General features: G+C 40.3%; 1 protein-coding gene across 2 annotated transcripts in view; it reads left to right on the top strand.

Moving 5' to 3' along the window:
- The window catches only part of lmbrd1 (LMBR1 domain containing 1), a 296648-nt gene that overhangs the window by 43846 nt on the left and 229512 nt on the right, over positions 1-23290 (top strand). For both annotated transcript variants that reach the window (XM_069886140.1, XM_069886141.1), the window contains exon 3: positions 5031-5094. In XM_069886140.1, the coding sequence (XP_069742241.1) occupies positions 5031-5094 (64 nt within the window). The remainder of the gene's footprint in view (positions 1-5030; positions 5095-23290) is intronic.

Below are 23290 nucleotides of genomic sequence, written 5' to 3'. Positions count from 1 at the left end.
ATATTTTGAATAACTGGCAAATGTTATTTCTTAGTCTTAGTATATTACACTCAGGTGTCTCCAAGATTCCAGGGATAGTTCCACTGGATTGATAATAAGCAGTTGACTACAATGAGTCACTTTCTCTGTTTGGGTAATGCATGTTTTCAACATGAATAAATTAACAAATGAAGAAAGACTACCTTGTATGGCATTCATCTCATCCTGGCCTGATAGTCCGGTTGTACCACCATCTTTACCTCTCTCTTTCATCATGAAGTTATTGTATTTTCTCTTGGTGGTGGCAAGAAAAGCAGTAATTTTTGGGAGGAGGAGTTAGGTAGGAAACCATTGAAAATATTCTCTCCAACTCTTAAAAAAAAATTCAATGATTTCTCTGATGCTTTGTTTGCCTCGAACATGATACCCAAATTAAACTAAAACTCTGCTGCTTGTATATTATGCATATCCCACTGTTCTGTGTGTGTGTAAAACACAAAAGTCTGCAGACTGTAAAAACACATCAAGATGCTGGAGGAACTCAGCTGGTCTTGCAACGACCAAAGGAGATGAAAAATATATTGCCAATTTTTTGGGCCGGAGCCCTTTTTCAAGAATAAGCAAAAAACCGGAACTTTCAGAATATTGTCAGTGCTGGAAAGGGGAGGAGTCCAGATTAACAAAAGGTGTTAATTGGAGAGTGTTAAAGTAAATTCTGTGAAGAGGACACAGTAAAACAACAGACCCAATATAAGGGGAGAGGTGAGAGTTTCTTTTTGACAAAAAGTGTTAATTGGATATGATAGAAGAAAGGTGAAAATTGATTTTGTCTGTGCAAAGAGAGAGAGAGCTCTGTGTGTGTGTGCATATATAAATGGTTGGCTACTGGGAGGTCTCTGTCACTGGGAACTGAGTGAAGCAATGTCCTAATCTGTGCCCACTCTCTCCAATTTAGAGAAGGCCACAAAGGGAGCACCAGATGCAGTAAATCAGTCCTGTTGATACACAAATGAAGTGTTGCTTCACTTGAAAGACCTGTTTGGGGCCCCAGAGCATGATGAGGGAGGAAGGGGTGTGGGCGCAAGTGTGGCACCTCCTGAGGCCACAGTGGAATGCAAGTGGAATCCTGTTGTAAGTGCCACAAATTCCGGAGGACAATGTGTTGGATGCAGAGGCTAGTGGGAAAGTGGGTGAGGATAAGGGGGATTCAATGTTTGTTGTGTCTGGGGGCAGAGGAGGCCAGGGCAGATGAGTGGGAAATTGAAGAGATTTACTGCATCCGATGCTCCCTTTGTGGCCCTCTCTACATTGGAGGGACTGGGTGCAGATTGGGAGATCGCTTTGCTGAGCACCTTCACTCAATCCGCACTAGTGTCAGAGGCCTCCCAGTAGTCAACCATTTCCGTTCTGTATAATACTCCCACACTCACATGTCTGTCCATGGCCTTGTGTACTGTCCCACCAAGACCACCTGCAAATTGGAGGAACAACATCTGATATTCTGTCTGAGCACTTTGCAGCCAGATGGCATTAGCATCAACTTTTCAGTTTTTGCTAACCTGGTCTCCTCTTTCCCCCTTCTTTTCCCCTTTCCAGTTCTCCTTCCTCCCTTTACCTAGCTATCCCTCCTCCCCTTGATCGCTGCTGTCCCCTCCCTCCCTTCTCCACCTATCATCCCCTGCCTTGCAACCATCCCTTCTCCCCAATCTTTTGTTTGGATGCCTGTTGACGTTTTTCCATACCTTGATAAAGGGCTTAAGCCCGAAATGTCAGTTATATATTTTAACTTGGCTTTATAAAGGATTCTGCTTGACTTGCTGAGTTTCTCCAGCTTTGTGTTTTTACTTTAACCAATGTGTTTGCAGATTTTCATGTTTTAGTTCTAGTATTCTGATAAATCCTTTCTGAACCTTTTTAAATGCCTCCACATTCTTCTTATAAAATGACATTCTCGAAGTGCAGCTAGTATACACCTGCTTCATGACTTCCTTACTCTTGTACTCAATGCCTCACTCAATAAAGGCAACCATACCATATGCCAAACCACCCAATCTACTTGTGTGGTCTTTTTTCAAGGAACTGTGAACCTGAATGTCAAGGACCCTCTGTTCATCCATACTTTAAAATCCTGCCATTAATTTCAGTTCTCTTTTATAATTGACTTCCCAAAGTGCAACTCTTCACACTTGTCTGGATTAAATTTCATCTGCTATTTCTCTGTCCATATCTGTAACTGATCTATAATCTTGTATTCTTTAATGATCTATATTGTCCACAACTCCAAAAATCTTGGTGTCATCTGCACACCTGCTAACCCACTTGCCTACTTTTTCATCCAAGTCATTTGTGTATACTGGGCATGAGCATCCAGCCAGTTTCACAGCCACCACTACCATCTGTCTTTTATCAGCCAGCCCATTTCTAATCCAAACTATCAATTCACTCTGGAACCCCTGCATCTGTACTTTCTGGAGCAGCTGATTGTGAGTTATCTTGTCAAATGCATTACAAAATTCCAAGTAGACAACATCTACTACCCTGCTCTTGTCGATCTCCTTTTGTCACTTCTCAAAAATACCATCAGATTGGTATAGCATAACTTGGTTTGCCTATCCTTAAGACATGCTGACAATCCCTAACTATGTGTAAATCGTATCTCTTGAGTTTCCCTAGCATGGGTACAAATCTCACAAAGCAGTAAAATCTTAGATTATTCCTATTTTCTTTCTTGAAGAATAGTACATAATTGGCTATGCTTCAAATCTCATCCATCTCCATCAAAGGCTCAGAAATTTCTCACTTGGCTCTAACAATAACCTAAAATATATCCTATTTTACCTGAGGACAACACCTGAATGCTCTTCAAAATCTCCATTTTTTCATTTTCAAAATGCTCTATCTTGTTAGCATTCTCCACAATATCTTCCCTATACTCTGTGCCCTCCTCAGTGAATATTAATGCAAAATACTCATTTAGTATCTTGCCCACTTCCTCTGTCCCTAAGCATAAGTTTCCTCTTTGGTATTAGAGTAGTCCTATCCTTTCTGGGGTTATCCTTTTATTTCTTTTTAAAATATTTTTATTGATTTTCATAAAGAACTTATACAAGCAAAAAGGGTACAATAAATTAAATAAGATATTCTGTATATCACTTTCATACATAAATAGTAAATCATATCTACAGTATGAATCATATTCATGTGCTAAACTGTATCATTTTTATTCTGATATGTCACAGGTGTAAAATGGAGAAGGATTATTAATTTATGTGTTCTGGAATTGTCCCAGTCTAGAAAAATATGGGAGAGAGGTTTTCCATGCTTGATCAAAAATTTTCAACATACCGTCGAATCAGGAGGGAATAATTCTTCTTTATCTTTGGTTCAGAGTCACGCCATCCCTTTGTGTTTTAATAGAAGTTTAAAATGCTGTGGGATTTTCTTTTCATATTGCTGGATAGGAACATTTGATTGCCCCTTTTGTCCTTCTTAATACTCTGCTTCAGCTCTTTCCTGCAGTCATTATCTTCCTCCCAGGACAATGTCTGATTCCTAAACCTTGTGTGCTTCCCTTTTCTTTATGGCCTCTCTCATTATCAAGATTTTCTAATCTTTTCATCCCTGTGGTTCCTCCTGACCAGAACCTGTTGGTGCTGGATTCTAGTCAGCTGGTTTTTGAGCAACTTATTAATTGTCAACTTGCCTAATATGAGCTGCTCTCAATAAACTCTGACTCCTGCCTACTTCATAATTTCTCCTCCTCCCCAACTTAACATTTTCCAGGCCAATCTTAGTTCATAACTATCTCAATACTGAAGGAAGAAAGGACACTATGCATTAAATACTACTTTCAATTTTTAATTCTGTCGTCCACTCCTCCCTTCCCTCTAATCATCCTGTAGCACCTATCCCTGTGACAGCAGGAAGTGCTTCACATGCCCACATCTCTTCCTCCCTGCTGCCATTTGGGGAAATACAGTCCTTCCAAGTGAAGCCACAGATCACGTGAATCTGCAGGGGTCATCTACAGCATCTGGTGCTCCCATTGTGGTCACCTCTACATTTTTAGAGACTGAATGCAGCTCCTTAGCTGTCTGCCATAATAGCAGGGATCTCCCATTGGCCACCCATTTCAATTTCCACCCCATTCCCATGCTAATGAATCTGTCCATAATCTCGTGCACTGCCAGATTGAGACCACTCACATTTTGGAGGACAACACCTCGTATTCTGTCTGGCCCCCCTCCTATCAGATGGCATTTCTCCCACCCCACCCTCCCCCCCCACCACTCTCCCACACCCTGTTCTCTTCACTTTCCTATCCCTATTCTCATTTCCTTGAGATCTGTTTTTCTCTCATTCTTTCCCTCTGTCTCTCCACCAGCTCTACATTCACAGAGCAACCCCTTCCCCAATCAGTTCTAACTTTTCCTTTCCTATCCATGTCCAATTATCATATTTTCTCTGTTGGCCTGTACTTCTCCCCCTGCCCTTCTTTTCTCAACCACGCTTTTTATTCAGGCGCCTGTCTGCTTTTTGCTCACACCTTGAAGGGATCAGGTCTGAAATGCTAGTTTTGTTCATCTTTACCTGATGGATGCAGCAAGACCTGCTGAGTTCCTCCAGCATTTTGCTGTTTTTACTACAATCCCCACATATGTAGACTTCCAAATTTCACACTATTCATCAATGTTCTATCACCAATTATCTCGCCAAGCTCATTTCCTGATACAAGGTCAAGCAGGGACCCTTTCCTAACTGCATTATCTACGAGCTACTTCAACAAACCCTCCTGGATGCACTTAATATATCCTGCCCCATCAAGCTTCTGATACTAACAATTCCCCAGTCAATATTGGGAAGATTGAAGATTCCCACTATCATTATCACTTTTTCATAACTCATCTGCGTGGCCAGAGGTGATATCGGAGACTTAATGATTACTAGTTTCTGAATTCTCAGATTCTCAATCCGTTAACTTTTGAAGAAAATAAAACTTAGCAGATTGATGTATCCTCAATAACTTCATAACTATTTATTTTTCTTTTAAGGAATGGGCAGCAGATAACGTCACAAGAAAAAATGTTGAAGACACTGTTTTGTATGGATATTACAGTATGTATTTTGATCTTTACCATTTTTAGTGAATTGAACTTTATTTCAGTAAATGTAATTTTATCGAGGTAGTTATCACAGTTCCAGCTCCAGTTTATGGAGGGGTCTTGTGGGGGACTGAGCGAGGAAAATGTGTCTGATTGAATCTTTGAAAACATTTGGATTGATCTGTGGAAAATGTTTTTAAATCCTTCATTCTTGATATTGTTTAAGAGATTACGTTGACTTTGTCAGCATCTTTTACAGATGGTATGTAATTTACTTGGCTGCTCTCGATGCAAATGTATTTCGGTGGCGAAGGTGTGATTTTTAAATTTGGGTGGGTAATAATTCATTTTATGAAATGTCTAAAATCAATGGCAACGTTGTGATAATGCTGGACAACATTTTTTAAATATTTGCTTCCTGAAAAATTGAGGTTTGTGATGGACAATTTAAAGTTGAACACAAAGATAATTTCAGATTTGCTATATCACAAAGGAAGTTGGAGAAACATTAAATTAACTTTTATTAAATTTAGCATGTTTATTCTCATAATGGTGATGACACATCGTGTTAGTTCAACTGACCAAAAAGTGTTTTGCTGCTGATTTTCATTTGTACTCAGCATCTGATGCCCCTCATGTCAGTGTCCAACAATAGTTGGCCAGCATTGATGGATTCCAGTTACCCTGATACAGGTTTTCTGTGGTTGCAATGTCCTGGTGAAACTTTTCACCGTGTTCATCACTGACTACACCAAGATCAGCAAGGAAGAGGTCCGAGTGAGAACATAGGAAATGAATTTTCAAGATCATGTTGCACTTCATGGTTTTGTATACTTGAAGTAGACTTAAAATATGACAGGAAGTCACAAAAATAGGTTGTATCTTTAAAAATAAGGATACATGGTAGGAGCATTTTACGGTGATTTTTCATGATTAGCACTCCAAAATCCATAAGATGCACCTAAACGTGACTATAGAATGGCAGTGCTGCTGGAGCTGCTGCAATGAGAGTGGGGAGCAGAATCACAGCACTCCTTCACAGGGTTCTTCCACCAATTTCAACTGTTGACATATCCGTACAGGCTTTAAATGGCTTGTTAAAGGAGCTGACAATGGTTTATTTTAAAATCCTGTGTCCATGGGGTCTGGGTCCAAGATGGCAATGCCTATGCTTGGCAGGAGCCTCAAGGGGTTGCAGACTCTGGGGAAGCAGAAGAGTGGCTTAAGGCACCAGTAAATGGGAAAGCTACTCCCCTCCTCCTTTCCTATCCTTGCCTGTTTGAGAAGCAGAGGAGATGATCCACAGAACAGTAGCAATGGTGGCGGACCAGTGAGGGGCTCTGCAGCTGAACATGCAGGCAGCGGGGTGCTGGTGACTTGAGGTGAGGAACCCCTGCAGGCTGTGGGCTGCTGGTGAATGCAATCAAAAGGCTTACAACAGGCTGCAGACTGCTGGAGACTGGCTCAAGACAAGCTGAAGGGGTACCAGGTATTGGAACCTGGATGCAAGAGGGTGCTGAAGACATCCTGATTTTGTCAGATGTTCAGATCTGGAGCTTGGGTTGCCAATGGTTTGGAAGGAAGTCTGTATGGCTGCTGTGGCTGCCAGAGCATTGGAGGTGAGTTCATGGATACTTGATGACTCTGGGAATCTGTCTTTTGCTTCTCTTTAAGTGCTTTTATGCCGATCCGAGAAAATCTGAACTTAATTTTTATGGAGCAGCCCTAAAAGGCTGCTCCTGTGTGGTTTTTATGTAGTACACCCATGACTGTGTTGCTAGGCACAATTCAAATGCCATTATTAATTTGCTGACGACAGCATGATTATTGGCAGAATTACAGACAGCAATGAGGAAGAGTTCAGGATGGAGATAGATCAGCAATCTGAGTGGTGTAACAACAGAAACTTTGCATCAATGTTAGCAAAACTAAGGAGCTGATTGTGGACTTCAGGAGGAGGAAATCAGAAAGTGAACCAGCCCTCATCGAGGGATCAGCAGTAGAAAGGTTTAAGAACTTCAAATTCTTGGTTGTGAAGATCAATCCTTGTCGATGCAATCATAAAGAAGACTCACCAATGGCTATACTTTGTGAGGAGTTTGAGGAGATTTGATACATAACCAAAGACTTGCAAATTTCTACAGGTGTACTGTGAAGGACATTCTGACTGGTTGCATCACTATCTGGTATTTAAGTGCCAATGCACAGGACAGGAAAAGACTACAAGGAACTCGGCCAGGGCATCACAGGCATCAGCTTTCACTCCATCAAGGACATCGACAAAAAGCAGTATCTTAAGAAAGCAACCTCCACAGTCATGGACCCACACTAGCTAGACCATGCCCTCTTCATACGGCTATCATTAGGCAGGAGGTACAGGAGTCTGAAGACTAACACCATAACAAGTTTCTTTCCCTCTATCAGATTTCTGAACGGACAATGAACCACAGGCACTACCTCACTTTCTCCTCTTTTACACTAATTTATTTATTTTAAAAATCTAATTTAAAGCAATGTTGCACATGTAATTCTGCCGCAAAACAATGAATTTTGTGACATGTTCATGGCAATAAATTTTAATTCTGTCCTGAACAGAAAGGACAGGTTGCACCTGAACCAGAGGGGTACCAATATCTGGTGGGCAGATTTGCTAGAACTGTTGGAGAGGGTTTAAACTAGTTTGGCAGGGGGTTGGGAACCAGAATAGGTGGGCAGGAAACAGAGCAGATGGTGAAAAGATTGATTTAATGTTTTGTGAATTTGTGAGGAAGGACAGGCAGTGGAGGAAGCTAATGTAGTCAGTTGGAGGGTTTGAAATGTGTTAATTTCAGTGCAAGAAGTATTAAGAATCAGGGTGTTGAACGAAGAGCATGGATCACTATGTGGAATTGCGACATTGTGCCTGTTACAGAGTCCTGGCTGATGCAGTTACCAGGGTTTAGATGTTTTAAAAAGGATAGGATGGGATGTTAAATGAATGGTGGGAGGGGTGGAGAGTAATCAGGGATAATTTCTCAGCTGCTATTGTGGAGGGATTGCCCATTGAGTCAATGTGGGAGGAAGTCAGAAATGGAAAGGGAGCAATCTCTGTATTGGTTGTAGTCTATAGGCCCCTAAGTAGCCCTCGAGATGCTAAGGAGCAGATAAGTCGGCAGATTTTGGAATGGTGCAGAAATAACAGGGTTATTGTTATGGGAGACATCAGTTTCCCAAATGTTGACTGACAGCTCCTTACTGCAAGAGGGATTGATGGGGCAGAATTTTTCAGGTGTGTCCAAGAACAATTCCTTACAGTGTATGTGGTCGAGCTGATTAGAGGAGAGGTCTAATACTAGGTCATGAACCTGGTCAGATGATGGAATATGTTTGTGATAGTGACTACAATTCCCTGAGCTTTAGCATAGTTATGGACAAGAATAAAAGCAGACAAAATGATTGTGTTTAATTGGGGAAGGGCTAATTACAATAGGATGAGGCAGGTCCTAAGGAGAGTAAATTGGGAACAGATGTTCTCAGAATAAGGGGGGGGTGCGCTGATGGAAAGCATAGAAAAAATATGATTACTTTTGTGGGGTTCTCGATTGGTTTGTCTCACTGACACAAAAAAAATGGTAGAATAAGAGAACCATAGGTGACAACAGGTGACAACAGGTGACAACAGGTGACAACAGGTGACAACAGGTGAGCCAGCAAGTTGAAGGGATGAAGGAAGCATGCAGAAGATTTGGGAAGCGAAAGAAAGGGCTCATAATTGTGTGGTAGCCAGGAAGGAAAATTAGAATACCGTTAGGAGAGCTAGAAGAGGGCACAAGAAGGCCTTGGAATGTAGGATTAAGAAAAGCCTTAAGGCAATCTATGCATATATGAAGACCAGAAGAATGATGAGAATGAAGGTAGGACTGTTCAAGGAAGAAGGCAATATGTGCCTGGAGATGGAGGAGGTCTTAACTGAAATCTTTGCTTGAGTGTTCACCAGAGAGGGGGACCTTTGTTAATATGAGGTCAGAATAGAACAAGTATATGTGTTGAGGTTAAGACAGAGGAAGTGTTGGATCTTCTTAAAAACATTAGGATTGATGAATCTTCAGGACCATATGAGGTGTACCCCAGCAAGTGAGGAAAGAGATTGCTGGGGCATTGGCAATAATATTTGCATCCTCCTTGGCCAGACGGGAGGTACTGGAGCTTTGGAGAATGGTAAATATGGTCCCCTTGTTAAAAAAGATAATGGGGAGAATCCTGGGAATTATAGTCCATTGAAACTATAGGGGAGAATGATTAGGAACAGGAAATTTGAGCATTTAGAGAAGTATAATCTTCTCAAAGATAGATGGTGTGGATTTGTGAGGGATAAGTAGTGCCTCACAAGCCAAACTAAGTTTTTAAGAAGGTAACAAAATAAATTGATGAAGATGAGGTAATAGATGTAGTGCTTTGGATTTTAGTAAGGTAATTTACAAGATCCCCCATGGTAGATTCATTCAGAAAGTCCATGAGGCATGGGATCCATGGAACCTTGGCTGTATGGATTCAGAATTGGCTTGCCTGTAGAAAGCAGAGGGAAGGAGTGAATGGAATGTATTCTGCCTGGAGGTCGGTGACTAGTGGAGTTCTGTAGAGATTTGGTTTGGGACTCCTGCTCTTTGTGATTTTTATAAATGACTTGAACAAAGAAATGGAGAGATGGGTTAATAAATTTGTAGGTGGCATGAGGTAGGAGGTGTTGTGGATATTGTCATAGGTTATAACAGAACATAGATTGCAGAGTGGGCAAAAAAATGATGATGGAGTTCAGGCTTCAAGTGATGTGTTACATTTTTTGAAGGTCAAAATTTTTAAGGTCAAAATTGAAGGCAGAGTGCAATGGTACAATTCTTTATAATATGGAAGATCATGGGCCTTGGGTTTGAATTCCATAGATCTTCCAAGGTTGCGCTAATAGGATAGTTAAGAAGGCTTATGGAATTATGGCCTTCATTAGTCAAGGGATTGAATTCAAGAGTCAAGAAATAATTTTGCAGTTTTATAAAACTTTGGACCTTATTTGGAATATTGTGTTCAGTTCTGGTTGTCTCATTTCAGGGAGGATGGGGAAGCTATTGGTGAGGGTGCAGAGGAGATTAACCAGGATATTCCTTGGATTGGAGAATGTGTCTTAGGAGGCAAGGTGAGCAGAACTAGGGTGGAGTGAAGAAGGATGAGTAGTGACTTAATAGAAGTCTACAAGATTGAGAGGCATAGAGAGGGTGGACAGCGAGCACCTTTTTCCTGGGGCAAGAGCAGCAATCACCAGAGGACATCTGTGTAAAGTGAGGGGAGGCAAGGCTACGGGAGATGTCAGTTTAAGTTTTTTTTATATACAGAATAGTGGGTGCTTGGAATGTGTTGCCAGTGGTGGTGGTGGAAGCTGGTACAATATAGGCATTTAAAAGACTCGGGCACATGGGTGAAAGAAAAATGGGTTTTGAGGTAGGGAATGTTTAGTTTTTGATAGGTTTATATTATAGGCCTGTACTGTGCTGTCTTCATACCATCTGAAAACTTATTGTTCTTGGTACATTAGCATTAAAATTATTGTTTATCATAAAAATCAAAGGTCCCAGCACTAATCACTGCAGTACAATTATCACAGAATTTTAACCAGAGCAGTTTGCCAGGCAGCCTTCTGTCTGATTTGAACAAGACAACATTTATTGCACTCTCCACATTGATATGTTTAATTAAAAATCTCAAATTTGTGAGGCAAGCGTTCCTATAAATAAAGCTCAGTTGACTACCCCTAATGAATCCCTGCCTTTGTAAGACAAATCCTGTCCCTTAATTTTGTTTCCAATAGTTTACCAATCACTGATAGAAGACTCAATGTTCTGTAGTCTCTTGTTTTATTGTTATTTTGATTAAAGAGACAAAATTAGCTCATCTCCAGTCAACCTCACCTGCGTGTAACAAAGGGCAAAAATGTCCATTAAGGCTCCAACAATCTCCTCCCTTATGCCCCACAGCAGCCTGGAAAGCATCACATAACCTGTAGATTTATCCACTTTTATTCTTTGTATAACATTTAGCATCTTGACAGACTCCAGACAATTACCATAGCTTGTTCTGAACTCTCCCTCAACCAGTGGATACAGAAACAAGTATTCATTTAGAACTATCCACATCCCCTGTTCTCGGCAGAGATTTCCCCCAATGGACTGTAAGAGGATGGGGTGTTATATTTTCCCTGATTACACTCCAGTAAACCATAAGATACAAGAGCAGAAATGGGCTTTTCAGCCCATCTAGTCTGCATAGTCATTCAATAATGCACTAAACCATTTTCCTACTCAGCCCCACTGCCCAGCCTTCTCCCCATAACCTTTGATGCCCTGGCTAATGAAGAACCTATCAAACAATGTCTTAAATACCTAATGATTTGGCCTCGACAACTACCAGTGGCAACAAATTCCAGAGTTACCACCCTCTGGCTGAAGAAATTCTTATGCATTTTTGTTCTAAGCGAACACCTTTCAATCCTGAAGTTGTGCCCTCTTGTCCTAGACCAGTAGTTCTCAACTTTTTTTTCCACTCACACAGTACTTTGAGTAATCCCTGTGCCATTGATGCTCTGTGATGTGTAAGGGATTGCTTAAGGTGGTATGTGGGTGGAAAGAAAAAGTTTGATAACCACTGTTTTATGTGCACAGTTTCATAACTCCAAAGGAAATGGGCCAATGACAATTTTTCTCAAGCAAAATATTTCAGTAACAATTGGGTCTAGAGTAGTGATTCTCAATCTTTGTTTCCCACTTACACACCACCTTAAGCAATCCCTTACACATCACAGAGCACTGATGGCATAAGGATTACTTAAAGTGGGATGTGAGTGGAAAGAAAAAGGTTGAGAATCACTGTCCTTGACTCTTCCACCATGGGAAACAACCTTTTTACATTAGTTCTGCCCATGCTTTTCAACACTCAAAACATTTCAACGAGATCCCCCACTCATTCTTCTAAATTCCAACAAATGCAGGCCAAGAGCTCTGTATACCTAAAAAAAATAATACCCTGGTGTGCACCATAATCTTATCAGTTATATTTCATGGTTCCAGTTTACCCTCTTCATTTCCTTTTTCACTATTCTCCTAAACTATATTCCTAATGGGACTCTTCCATTTTCATTGGCCAATATGCCTCCCTTTTTTTCCCCTTAAACTCCTTAGCATTCCCTTGCCATCCATGGTTTCCTGGTCTTGTCACTCCCTCCTCCCCATTGGAACATTTTGGCTCTGAACTCAAACTATCCAACTTTTAAAATACTTTTCATATGGTGGTTGTCATTTTACCCAAAAGCATGAAGGAAGTTCTCTTTGGCTTGGCTTCGCGGACGAAGATTTATGGAGGGGGTAAAAAGTCCACGTCAGCTGCAGGCTCGTTTGTGGCTGACCAGTCCGATGCGGGACAGGCAGACACGATTGCAGCGGTTGCAAGGGAAAATTGGTTGGTTGGGGTTGGGTGTTGGGTTTTTCCTCCTTTGCCTTTTGTCAGTGAGGTGGGCTCTGCGGTCTTCTTCAAAGGAGGCTGCTGCCCGCCAAACTGTGAGGCGCCAAGATGCACGGTTTGAGGCGTTATCAGCCCACTGGCGGTGGTCAATGTGGCAGGCACCAAGAGATTTCTTTAGGCAGTCCTTGTACCTTTTCTTTGGTGCACCTCTGTCACGGTGGCCAGTGGAGAGCTCGCCATATAATACGATCTTGGGAAGGCGATGGTCCTCCATTCTGGAGACGTGACCCATCCAGCGCAGCTGGATCTTCAGCAGCGTGGACTCGATGCTGTTGACCTCTGCCATCTCGAGTACCTCGACGTTAGGGGTGTGAGCGCTCCAATGGATGTTGAGGATGGAGCGGAGACAACGCTGGTGGAAGCGTTCTAGGAGCCGTAGGTGGTGCCGGTAGAGGACCCATGATTCGGAGCCGAACAGGAGTGTGGGTATGACAACGGCTCTGTATACGCTTATCTTTGTGAGGTTTTTCAGTTGGTTGTTTTTCCAGACTCTTTTGTGTAGTCTTCCAAAGGCGCTATTTGCCTTGGCGAGTCTGTTGTCTATCTCATTGTCGATCCTTGCATCTGATGAAATGGTGCAGCCGAGATAGGTAAACTGGTTGACCGTTTTGAGTTTTGTGTGCCCGATGGAGATGTGGGGGGGCTGGTAGTCATGGTGGGGAGCTGGCTGATGGAGGACCTCAGTTTTCTTCAGGCTGACTTCCAGGCCAAACATTTTGGCAGTTTCCGCAAAGCAGGACGTCAAGCGCTGAAGAGCTGGCTCTGAATGGGCAACTAAAGCGGCATCATCTGCAAAGAGTAGTTCACGGACAAGTTTCTCTTGTTACTCAAAATTGTTACTCAAAATTACTCAAAAAATGAAGGAAGTACTCCCAATATAAATGACCAAATCTTCCCTTATTATCTTCTCTATTTAGGACCTTATCTTGAGTCCTTTCTACACTGGCATCCCAGTTAAAGAAGCTGTTTTTTGCTGTTTCTACTGGGCCACTTTTAACCTGGACACAAACTGCTTTCTCACTGACCACAAGTCATCTCTTCAACTTGTCCTTTTTCCACTGGCTTAATTGGCATGCAGGTACACCAGGGATGTGAATAGGAGTTGAGGCCATCAATCCCCAGTGTGATTTTACATCAATTGTAAAGTTTGCATAAAGGCACACAAAAAAAGTGCCACCAGTCCGGTGCCGCCACCAACAAGCGATAGAGAAGCAACATAAAGACCCTTCGGAGACACCAAGTGGATTTGCCACCTATGTACATGTGACCTCTGCAGTCTCCCGTCCTCTCCAGTGGTGAACCTGAGCTTCTAGTTCCAAACCTCTGGTGTTGGTGCCCGAGGCCCTTTGGGAGCACTTCTTGCCATTGGCACCCTCATGAATCCTGATCCTGATACCTGGTTCTCACGAGCATGTCTCCAGCAGCCTGGTGTGAGTTCTCTGGCCTCCAAACTGGAATAGTTCAACCATGTTATGATCACTCTTCTCGTAGGGGCCTCTAACAACGAGACTATGAATTATTTTCATACACTATATCCAGTCAAGAACACCTACTCCCTGGATGTGTTTTTTTTTTGACATGTCCAAATAAACATCCCAAACATTCTTCATGAATTCCTTCTCATTGTTGCTACCAATTTGGTTAATAGCCCAATCAACAAAATAGAATGGATCCTCGGTCAATGGGTGAAACTGGAGCTGAAACTTGGGTATGCTAAGTCTTCATGCCATCAAGACTACATGAGTGACCTGTGACTTTATCTTCAATTTGGTTCTGGCATTTAACATAGTGTCAACCTTTTCCTTTTGCTGCAGCAACATTACATCCCATGGCCAAAGCCCTCTCTCTTCCTACCTATCTTAATTTCTCACTACAAAAATATCCTTGTTTGCTCCATCCCAATTTGAAAATACTATTTGCCAATGTACTTGAACTCTTGGTTCATTTTTACAGCGGGCTCCTTGGCTGACAAAGTATTTGTAATTGATTATCCTTAGTCTTTAGATATGAGATTACTAGATTTATTTCTTGTGCTTTTATCAAGTGATTTTATTACATTCATATTTCCATTTGCTGCCTGGTTGACAGCCCAGAAATTATGCAGCTTCAAAGTAAGAAGATTAATGGATTTTGTTTAAAAACTTGTTCTCTCGAATAAACAAACCTAAAATTTGAATTCGAGAAGGACATTTTTTAAATTTTTTTTGCTGCTCATCTTTATAACTTCCTGATCCTTACAGAAGGATAGTTGTAAAGTGTTTTCATGTTCTCTTATTCATGCCAATTAGGTTTGGCTGCTGTTGATTCCCTGGGATGTCAGTCTAAAGAATATGACATTAGATAACTGCCATCCAGTTGCTAATAATAGTTGGAGATGCATCAGAGACTGAAGATGCTGGAATCTTGAGTAAAAAACAATCTGCTGAAGGAACTCAACAGGTCAAACTCAGTGGGAGAAAAAGAATGGTTGACATTTTTGGGTCATAGGAACATAGGAAGTAGGAACAGGAGTAGGCCAAAAAAGGCCCATCGAGCCTGCTCAATAAGATCATAGCTGATCTAATTGATGACCTAACTCCACCTACCCATATCCCCTAATTCCTCTCTCATGTAAAAATTTATCCAACTGCATTTTAAATGTGTTTAATGAGGCCGCCTCAACCACTTCCCTGGATAGAGAATTCCAAACATTCACTACTCTCTGGGAAAAACTATTTTTCCTCGTCTCTGTCCTAAATCTACTCCCCCGAATCTTGAGACTGTGTCCTCTCGTTTTAGTTTCCCCGGCCAGCTCAAAAAACCTTCCGACGTCTATCCTATCCATACCCTTCATAATCCTGTATGTTTCTATAAGATCTCCTCTCATTCTTCTGAACTCGAGCGAATACAATCCTAGATGATTTAATCTTTCATCATAAGTCAACCCCTTCATCCCTGGGATAAACCTCCTCTGGACCGTCTCCAAAGCCAGTAAGTATATCCTTCCTCAAATATGGAGACCAGAACTGGACACAGTACTCCAGGTGCGGTCTCACCAATACCTTGTACAGTTGCAACATTACCTCCCTACTCCTGAATTCAATTCCTCTAGCGATGAAGGCCAACATTCCATTTGCCTTCTTAATAACCTGCTGCACCTGCAACCTAACTTTTTGTGATTCATGCACAAGCACTCCCAAGTCCCTCTGCACAACAGCATGCTGTAGTTTTTCACCCTTTAAATAATATTCAGCTCTTTTATTTTTCTTGCCAAAGTGGATAACCTCACACTTACTAACATTGTACTCCATCTGCCAGACCTTTGCCCATTCATCCAGCTTAACTATAAAGGGTCAGAACCCTTTATGACTCTCCAACTGATTATTATTATTATTTACAAAAATAATATTTGCTTTATTTCATTGTTAACTTATTGATGGATCTTTTGATCGATTACAATACATTGAATATAATCAAGAAAACCTTCTTCCCCTCATCATGCTCCCACCCCACAAATGATTATTGCTTGTGAAGCTGGGTTAAAGTGACCATATTCTACCAGTAGATGGAGCCAAGGCACCATTTGAAAATTGTTCTTGTGTAAAATCTTTTCTGACATAGAAAGTAAGCTCTCCAAAGAACATTTATAAATGAAAGCAGGGCACCTTCTATATTAAAGTCAACCAATTATACTTGTCTTATTTCCTCAAGTTGCCTTGCCTTTAAAGTAATGGTGATGAAAGGCTGCTGAATGAAAGAAGTGGTTGAGGTAACCTTGAAGGTTGACATTGCATTCACAGGTTACCAGGTGTAATGGTGGATTGCAGCATCAACAATGTGCAGCCATTAACAATTTCCTTGCCTTCTCTGGGTTCTGGGTAATTGAGTTGGAACTTCTGTGGTTGAGTTGGAACTTCTGTGGTCCTGTTGCAATATAAATTATTCATTCAAAACTCGTCATTGGGGTTTGCCTTGAAACTCCCTCCCTTCCCTTTGTTTACCTTCTGAGAACTTGATTCTCCCTGCCTATGTTAGGATCTTTCCCATTTACTTTTTGCGTGGTTATTTACTTGTGACAGAAGATGTGAAATTGAAGTGTTCCAATCATCACAGTGCACTCAAGTACTGGAGAAACTCAGCAGATCATGCAGAAAGTCTTTCCAGCACTTTTGTGTTCAGCACTAGACCCCAGCATCTGCTGATTTTCTTGTTTACTTCCAATTACAATGTAGCTTACAATTATTTATGATTGAAGTGTGAGTGATTATAGAGATGATTGAGTGGAGAAGGAATGGGAAGGAAGCCCATATAGATCCTTAATGTTATTGTAGGGGAAATAGAAGACCCTTTCCATCCAGTGCACAGTATCTTTGACCTACTATCATCAAGAAGGAAGTAGAGAAGCATCAAAATCAAGACTGCTAGGCTGGGAAATAGCTTCTTCCCGTGGGTTGTGAGAATGATGAACCCTGCACCAAGTAAATCATCCTGAAATATTGAAACATATTTAAAATTGTATCTTTATTTGTATATATTATTATGCATTGTTTATTGTGTCCACTGCGGTCCAAAGAAATGTTGTTTTGTCAGGTTGTATATGTACTGTCAGATGATAATAAACTTGAACTTATAGAATATAAGAATTAGGAACAGGAATAGAACATCTGGCCTGTCGACTGTGCCCCGCCATTCAATAAGATTTGGCCAAGGGCTCAGCTCCCCTACCTGCCTCTTCACCCATAACCCTTAATTTTGCAGAAACCCATCTAACTGTACCTTAAATAGATTTAATGAGGCAGTCTCTACTGTTTCTTTGGATAGAGAATTCCACAGATTCACAACAATCTGGGAAAAGCAGTTCCACTTCATCTTCATCCTAAATCTACTTCATGGAATCTTGAGACCATGTCTCCTAGTTCTAGTTTCACTTACCAGTGAAAACAACTTTTCTGCCTCTATCTTATCTATCTGTTTCATAATTTTATGCTTCTCAAAGATCCCCGGACTTCCAGTGAGTATAGACCCAGGCGACTTAATCTTTTGTCATCGACAAGAAAGTCTTGTTTGTTGTTAAACATAATAAATAATGATACTGAATTTATTGTCATATACATGTGCACCAACATTCTTAGTTTCTGCTTTATAAATATAAAAGTGGTGTAAACAAGTGCTAAACTGCTAAGGTGCAAATGAAATTGAACTGACAAGGGAAAGATAAAAGTGCATGAAAACAATGATAATGCCATGGAGAAACATAAAAGCTGCAGATGGTGGCATCTTGAGAAAGCAACAAACTGCTACAACTTAGCATCCATGGATATAAATGATTAGTCATTGTTTTAGGTTGAGACCCTTTATCAAGAATAAGGTTTTAAAAAAAGGTGAAATAATATATCTAAAGGGGAAAGAATCTTGAGGAGTGGTCCATGATAATGCCATGTTCATCTTGATTTTAAGTGGTGCAATTTCACATCACCCTTCACACAAAACTTCCCAAATGTAATTCACTCCATTATACTGTGGTTGGAAAGAGTTGATGATTAAAATTTCTATACCTCTGACACCAGAAACATTATTTTATGTGTGGGAAAATCATGTTATGGCTGTTGAATTATTAGTACCAGTCTGTGACAGTCCTCTGAATTTTGTAGGTAAGAGTGTCATTCATTTAGATAATTGTGGATTAGATTAATTTGATTGCAGGTTAAGATGAAATGTCTGTGTCCATTTTCATTCTGAAATTTCTTTTTGATATTTATATGATCGCTACAGAAGCACATGAAGATTGATATAACAATACTGATTAATGTGAGGCCTTCTTCTTCATAAAAGCCTGATGTTTTACAAACCAAGCAAATTGAAAGCTCAATTAAATCTACTGAAAATGTGATAGCAACTTGTCACAAAAGATAATCCATCATTTAATTAAAGTGACGATATTGAATTTTGATTTTTAAAAAAAATTGGATGAAGGAGATTATCTTCCAGTCTTTTAAATAAAACTGACTATCTGATCATGGAACCAATAAGACCTTTGAAGGTAGTTCTTTCAAGATAGGCAGCAATCGAAGCAATTAGGACTTTAGGCCGATTCAGTTATGTTTCTGAATATTTTATGTAATTACATACTTTAATTAAAACTGGAAGTCTTACATCTGCTTGTCTTATTTATGGGCTGTGCATCATATATGCAATACCAATCAATTTTTCATTGAGACATTTCGGCATTGATTTTGGATAGAAATACTTTATCTTCAATACTGTGATTTTTTTTTACATAGAAAGCTTGATAATTTTCAATGGCATTTTATTGATAGAACCTTAGAACATTACAGCACAGAAACAAGCACGTTTGGCTCTTCCAGTCTGTTGCAAACCATTTATTTGCCTGCTCCCACTGACCAGCACCCAGTCCATAGCCCTCTATACCTCTCCCATCCATTTCCCTGTCCAAATTCTTATTAAATGTTAAGATTAAGCCTCCATTCATCACTTCAGCTGGCAGCTTATTCCACATTCTCTGAATGAAGTTCCTCCTCAGGTTCCCTCTAAACTTTTCCCCTTTCATTCTTAACCCATGTCCTCTGGATGGTATCTCACCTACTTTCAGTGGAAAAAGCCTATCTACATTTACTCTGTCTATCCCCCTCCTAATTTTAAACACTTCTATCAAATCTTCCCTCACTTTTTTATGCTCCTAACCTTTTTAACCTTTCCCTATAACTCAGTCCTGAAGTCCAAGCAATATCCCACAAAATCTTCTCTGCACTCTTTGTATCTTATTGATATCTTTCCTGCAGTTAAGTGACCAAAACTGTACACAACAGTCCAAATTTTGCATCATCAATGTCTTGTACAACTTTACTATGACGTCCCACTCCTATACTCAATACTTCGATTTATGAAGGCCAATATGCCAAAAGCTGTCTTTCTAAACCTATTCACCTGTGACACCACTTTCAGGGAACTATGCATTTGTATTTCAGATCCCTCTATTCTTCTGCACTCCTCAGTGCCCTACCATTTACTGTGTATGACCTTTCTTAGTTTGTCCTTCCAAAATGCAACACCTCACACTTATCTGCATTAAATTCAATCTCCCAATTTTCCAGCTGGTCCAGATCCCTCTGCAAACTTTGAAAACCTTTGCTGTCCATAACACCTCCAATCTTAGTGTCATCTGAAAATTTCCTGATATAATTTACTACATTATCATCCAGATCATTGATATAGATGACAAACAACAATGGTCCCAGCACCAGTCCCTGAGGCACACCACAGGTTACAGCCAGAGAAGGTTCTCCCATCCAGCCATTGTCAAATCCATTTCACAAATTCACCATGAATACCTAGTGTCTGAACCTTCCTGACTCTCCTCCCATTTGGGACCTTGTCAAAGGCCTTACTAAAGTCCATGCAGACAACATCCACAGCCTTTTCTTCGTCAATTTTCCTTGTAACCTCCTTGAAAGCTCAAAAGATTGGTTAAATGCGACCTTCTAGCACCATCCCTATCTCTAATCAGTTTTGGCTATCCATATAAGTATATGTCCAATTTCTTAGAATACCTTCCTATAATTTGCCACTACTGATGTCAGGCTTACTTTGGAGGCTTTTTTTAAACAACAGGACAACGTGAGCTACCATCCAATTTCTAGCACCACACCCGTGGCTAAGGACGTTTTAAATATTTCTGCCAGAGCCCCTGCAATTGAGATTTGCTAGGATGTTACCCTATTTCGAGAATGTGTCTTAGGAGGCAAGGTGAGCAGATCAATAGCTTTTCTCTTTGGAGCAAAGAAGGATAAGAGGCAACTTAAGAGGGATCTACAAGATTATTGGAGGCATAGATAGGATGGGCAACCAGCACCTTTTATCGGGGCAAGAGTGCAAACACCAGAGGACATCTGTACAAGTGTGGGAAGGAAAGTTAAGGGAGATGTCAGGGGTAAAATTTTCACCCAGAGTTTTGGGTGCCTGGAATGTATTGCCAAGGATGATGGTAGAGGCTGGAACAATAGGGATGTTTAAAAGAGACAGGCATGTGGATAAAAGAAAAATAGAAGGTTATGAGGTAGGGAAGATTTAATCTTTTTTGATTGGTTTATATAGTTTGCCACAACATCCTGGGCTGAAGAGCCTGTACTGTTCTATGAACTCATGCTGAGATATAAATGGTAATTTGCAATATTTTTAGAAAGAAGTCCTGTTTAAAAAGAGGTACTTGAATCTCATATGGAATTGATCAGGTATAAAAATGTTCAGAATTAAACAACTAATTTGTGATTTGAATTCCATTTAGTTCTTTTGAGGGAGAAATTTCAAATTTGTTATTTCAGTACCTACCTGTTGAAATGAATCCCAAGAGTATTTACAAAGCAGTTTTGGAGCCAATAATATTGGAAAACCACATGGGAAATGTAATTGCCCATATTATTTTCTTATTACCTCTTTGTCTGGTGACTCTGTGCACTCAGGTTTGTAACAACATCAAGGAAATAATGTAAATATAGTTTTAGATCTGGTTTCCAAAACAAGCTGGTGCACAGCAGACAGAAAATATTAAGCAAGACAATTTCACATACACAATGAATTGCACAATCTTTTGGAAAAAAAAACAGAGCTGCCATGTCATGATCTGTTTCAAAATTGTTCATTGTCTTTGAGAGGTTATGATTTATAACAGCATAAGAAAACAGCTGGCATGGAAGAGATTACTTCCATGATGGTTCCTTGGTTCGGGATTGTTCTTCAAAACAATATGCTTCCACTTGTGATCCCATGATAGGGATTGACCTCGTTCCTATTACATTGACATTAAGCATTTGAATATCCTGTTATATTTTGAGGATCTTGTTTCCCATGAAAAACAATTGCATTAACTTGCTGTTGGCATAATGTTTGAAGTTTATTCTTTGGTAAAGAAGATGTAGTCAGTATGCAAGATTGCTATTACGATTACAGATACCAGAAATTAATAATGCACATATCTAATTTCCCTCCATTTCAGTTACCCAGAAGGCTGAGGAAATTTTACATCCCACCTGCTCCCTTAACAACTTCCATAGACATAGCATTGAAAACATCTTACCAGGGTGCATTACTGTGTGGTACGGGAACTATTCTGCGCAAATCTTCATTGAGCTGCTGAGGGTTGTGACATGGTTCAGGCCATCTCATATTGTCCCCCTCTGCTCCATTAATTCCATCTGCAACTCCTGCTTTATTGGAAGAACAGCCAACATATTGAAAGACTCATCATTACCCTGGCCACATTCTTATCATACCCCTCCTGTCAGGAAGAAGATTCACAATTGTATATCACCTGACTCTAAGTCGGTTTCTTTCCCATAATTTTCAGACTCCCAAGTGAACCCCAGAATAGTAAATCTATGCTGCCTTTGGTCCAGACCAACTATTCTATCACTATAACTTTGCACTTTTGACTGTATCTTACTTGTAATATATGAGATGTCTAACTAGCCTGCTTTAAAAAAAACAACCTTGATCATTGTATTTTGGGAGACTAAAGGCAATTTCATGTAATATTACATTGGTGTTATTACATGACAAAAAATAGTATCTTATCTGATTGGTACATGTGACAAACTATAACATGAACTTCTTTTTGAGTTAATTGTTCTTTAGTTGCAGCCGCCTCAGCTTGAACCTTCTTCATTTGCTCTTTAACATGTTGAATTTCAAATTCATTACCTTTAGTTTTTGCATCCACCATTTAAAATTTTTGTTCCATTCTTCTTTGTAGAACTCTTATTTTCAATTATATCCTCATTGCATTTTTTAAACTTCCATTGTTAACTGTAACAAAGCTTGCTGGAAAGAATCCAAATATTTCTTCATTTCAGTTGTCGATATGTAAGGCTCCTTTATTTTGTGATATTGTGGCAATTAGTGAGACCTGGCTACAGGAGGGGCAGGACTGGCAACTTAATATTCCAGGATACATTTGTTTTAGATGTGATAGATCAGTGGGTAAAAAAGGGGGAGGGGTTGCTCTGCTTGTTAAGGAAGACATTACTGCCGTGAGGTGGCAGGATGGTCTGGAGGGATCGTCCAGTGAGGCTGTATGGGTGGAATTGAGGGGTGAAGGAGGCATGAGAGTGCTAATAGGGGTGTATTACAGACCACCAAATGGGCCAAGAAAATTAGAGGAACAAATTTGTAGAGAGATAACGTATATGTGTGAGAATCATAAGGTAGTGATCATGGGAGATTTTAACTTCCCTCACATTGATTGGGATACCCATACAGTTCGAGGGCTGGATGGGCTAGAGTTCGTTAAATGTGTTCAAGATTGTTTTCTAAATCAATTAGTTGAAGAACCGACTCGGGACGGTGTAATACTAGATCTCCTGTTAGGGAACGAGCTAGATCAGGTATTGGACATTAATGTTGGAGAACAAATTGGGTCTAGTGATCATAACTCTGTTAGTTTTAGGGAAGAACAAGGAGGGGCCTAAAGTTGAAGTTCTGGATTGGAGAAGAGGAAATTTCGGAGGAATAAGAAGGGATTTGGGGAGTATTGAGTGGGACAGGATATTTTCAGGTAAGGATGTAAATGAAAAATGGAGGATATTCAAAAAAGAAATTTTGAGGGTACAGAGTAGATATGTCCTAGTGAGGATCAAAGGAAAGGCTGGAAGTCATAGGGAGGCTTGGTTTTCGAG

Source organism: Narcine bancroftii, chromosome 6, assembly GCF_036971445.1.
Source record: "Narcine bancroftii isolate sNarBan1 chromosome 6, sNarBan1.hap1, whole genome shotgun sequence".
NCBI classification, from domain to species: Eukaryota; Metazoa; Chordata; class Chondrichthyes; order Torpediniformes; family Narcinidae; genus Narcine; species Narcine bancroftii.
Note: the sequence above shows the minus strand (reverse complement) of the source record. Positions and strands in the feature narration are given on the sequence as shown.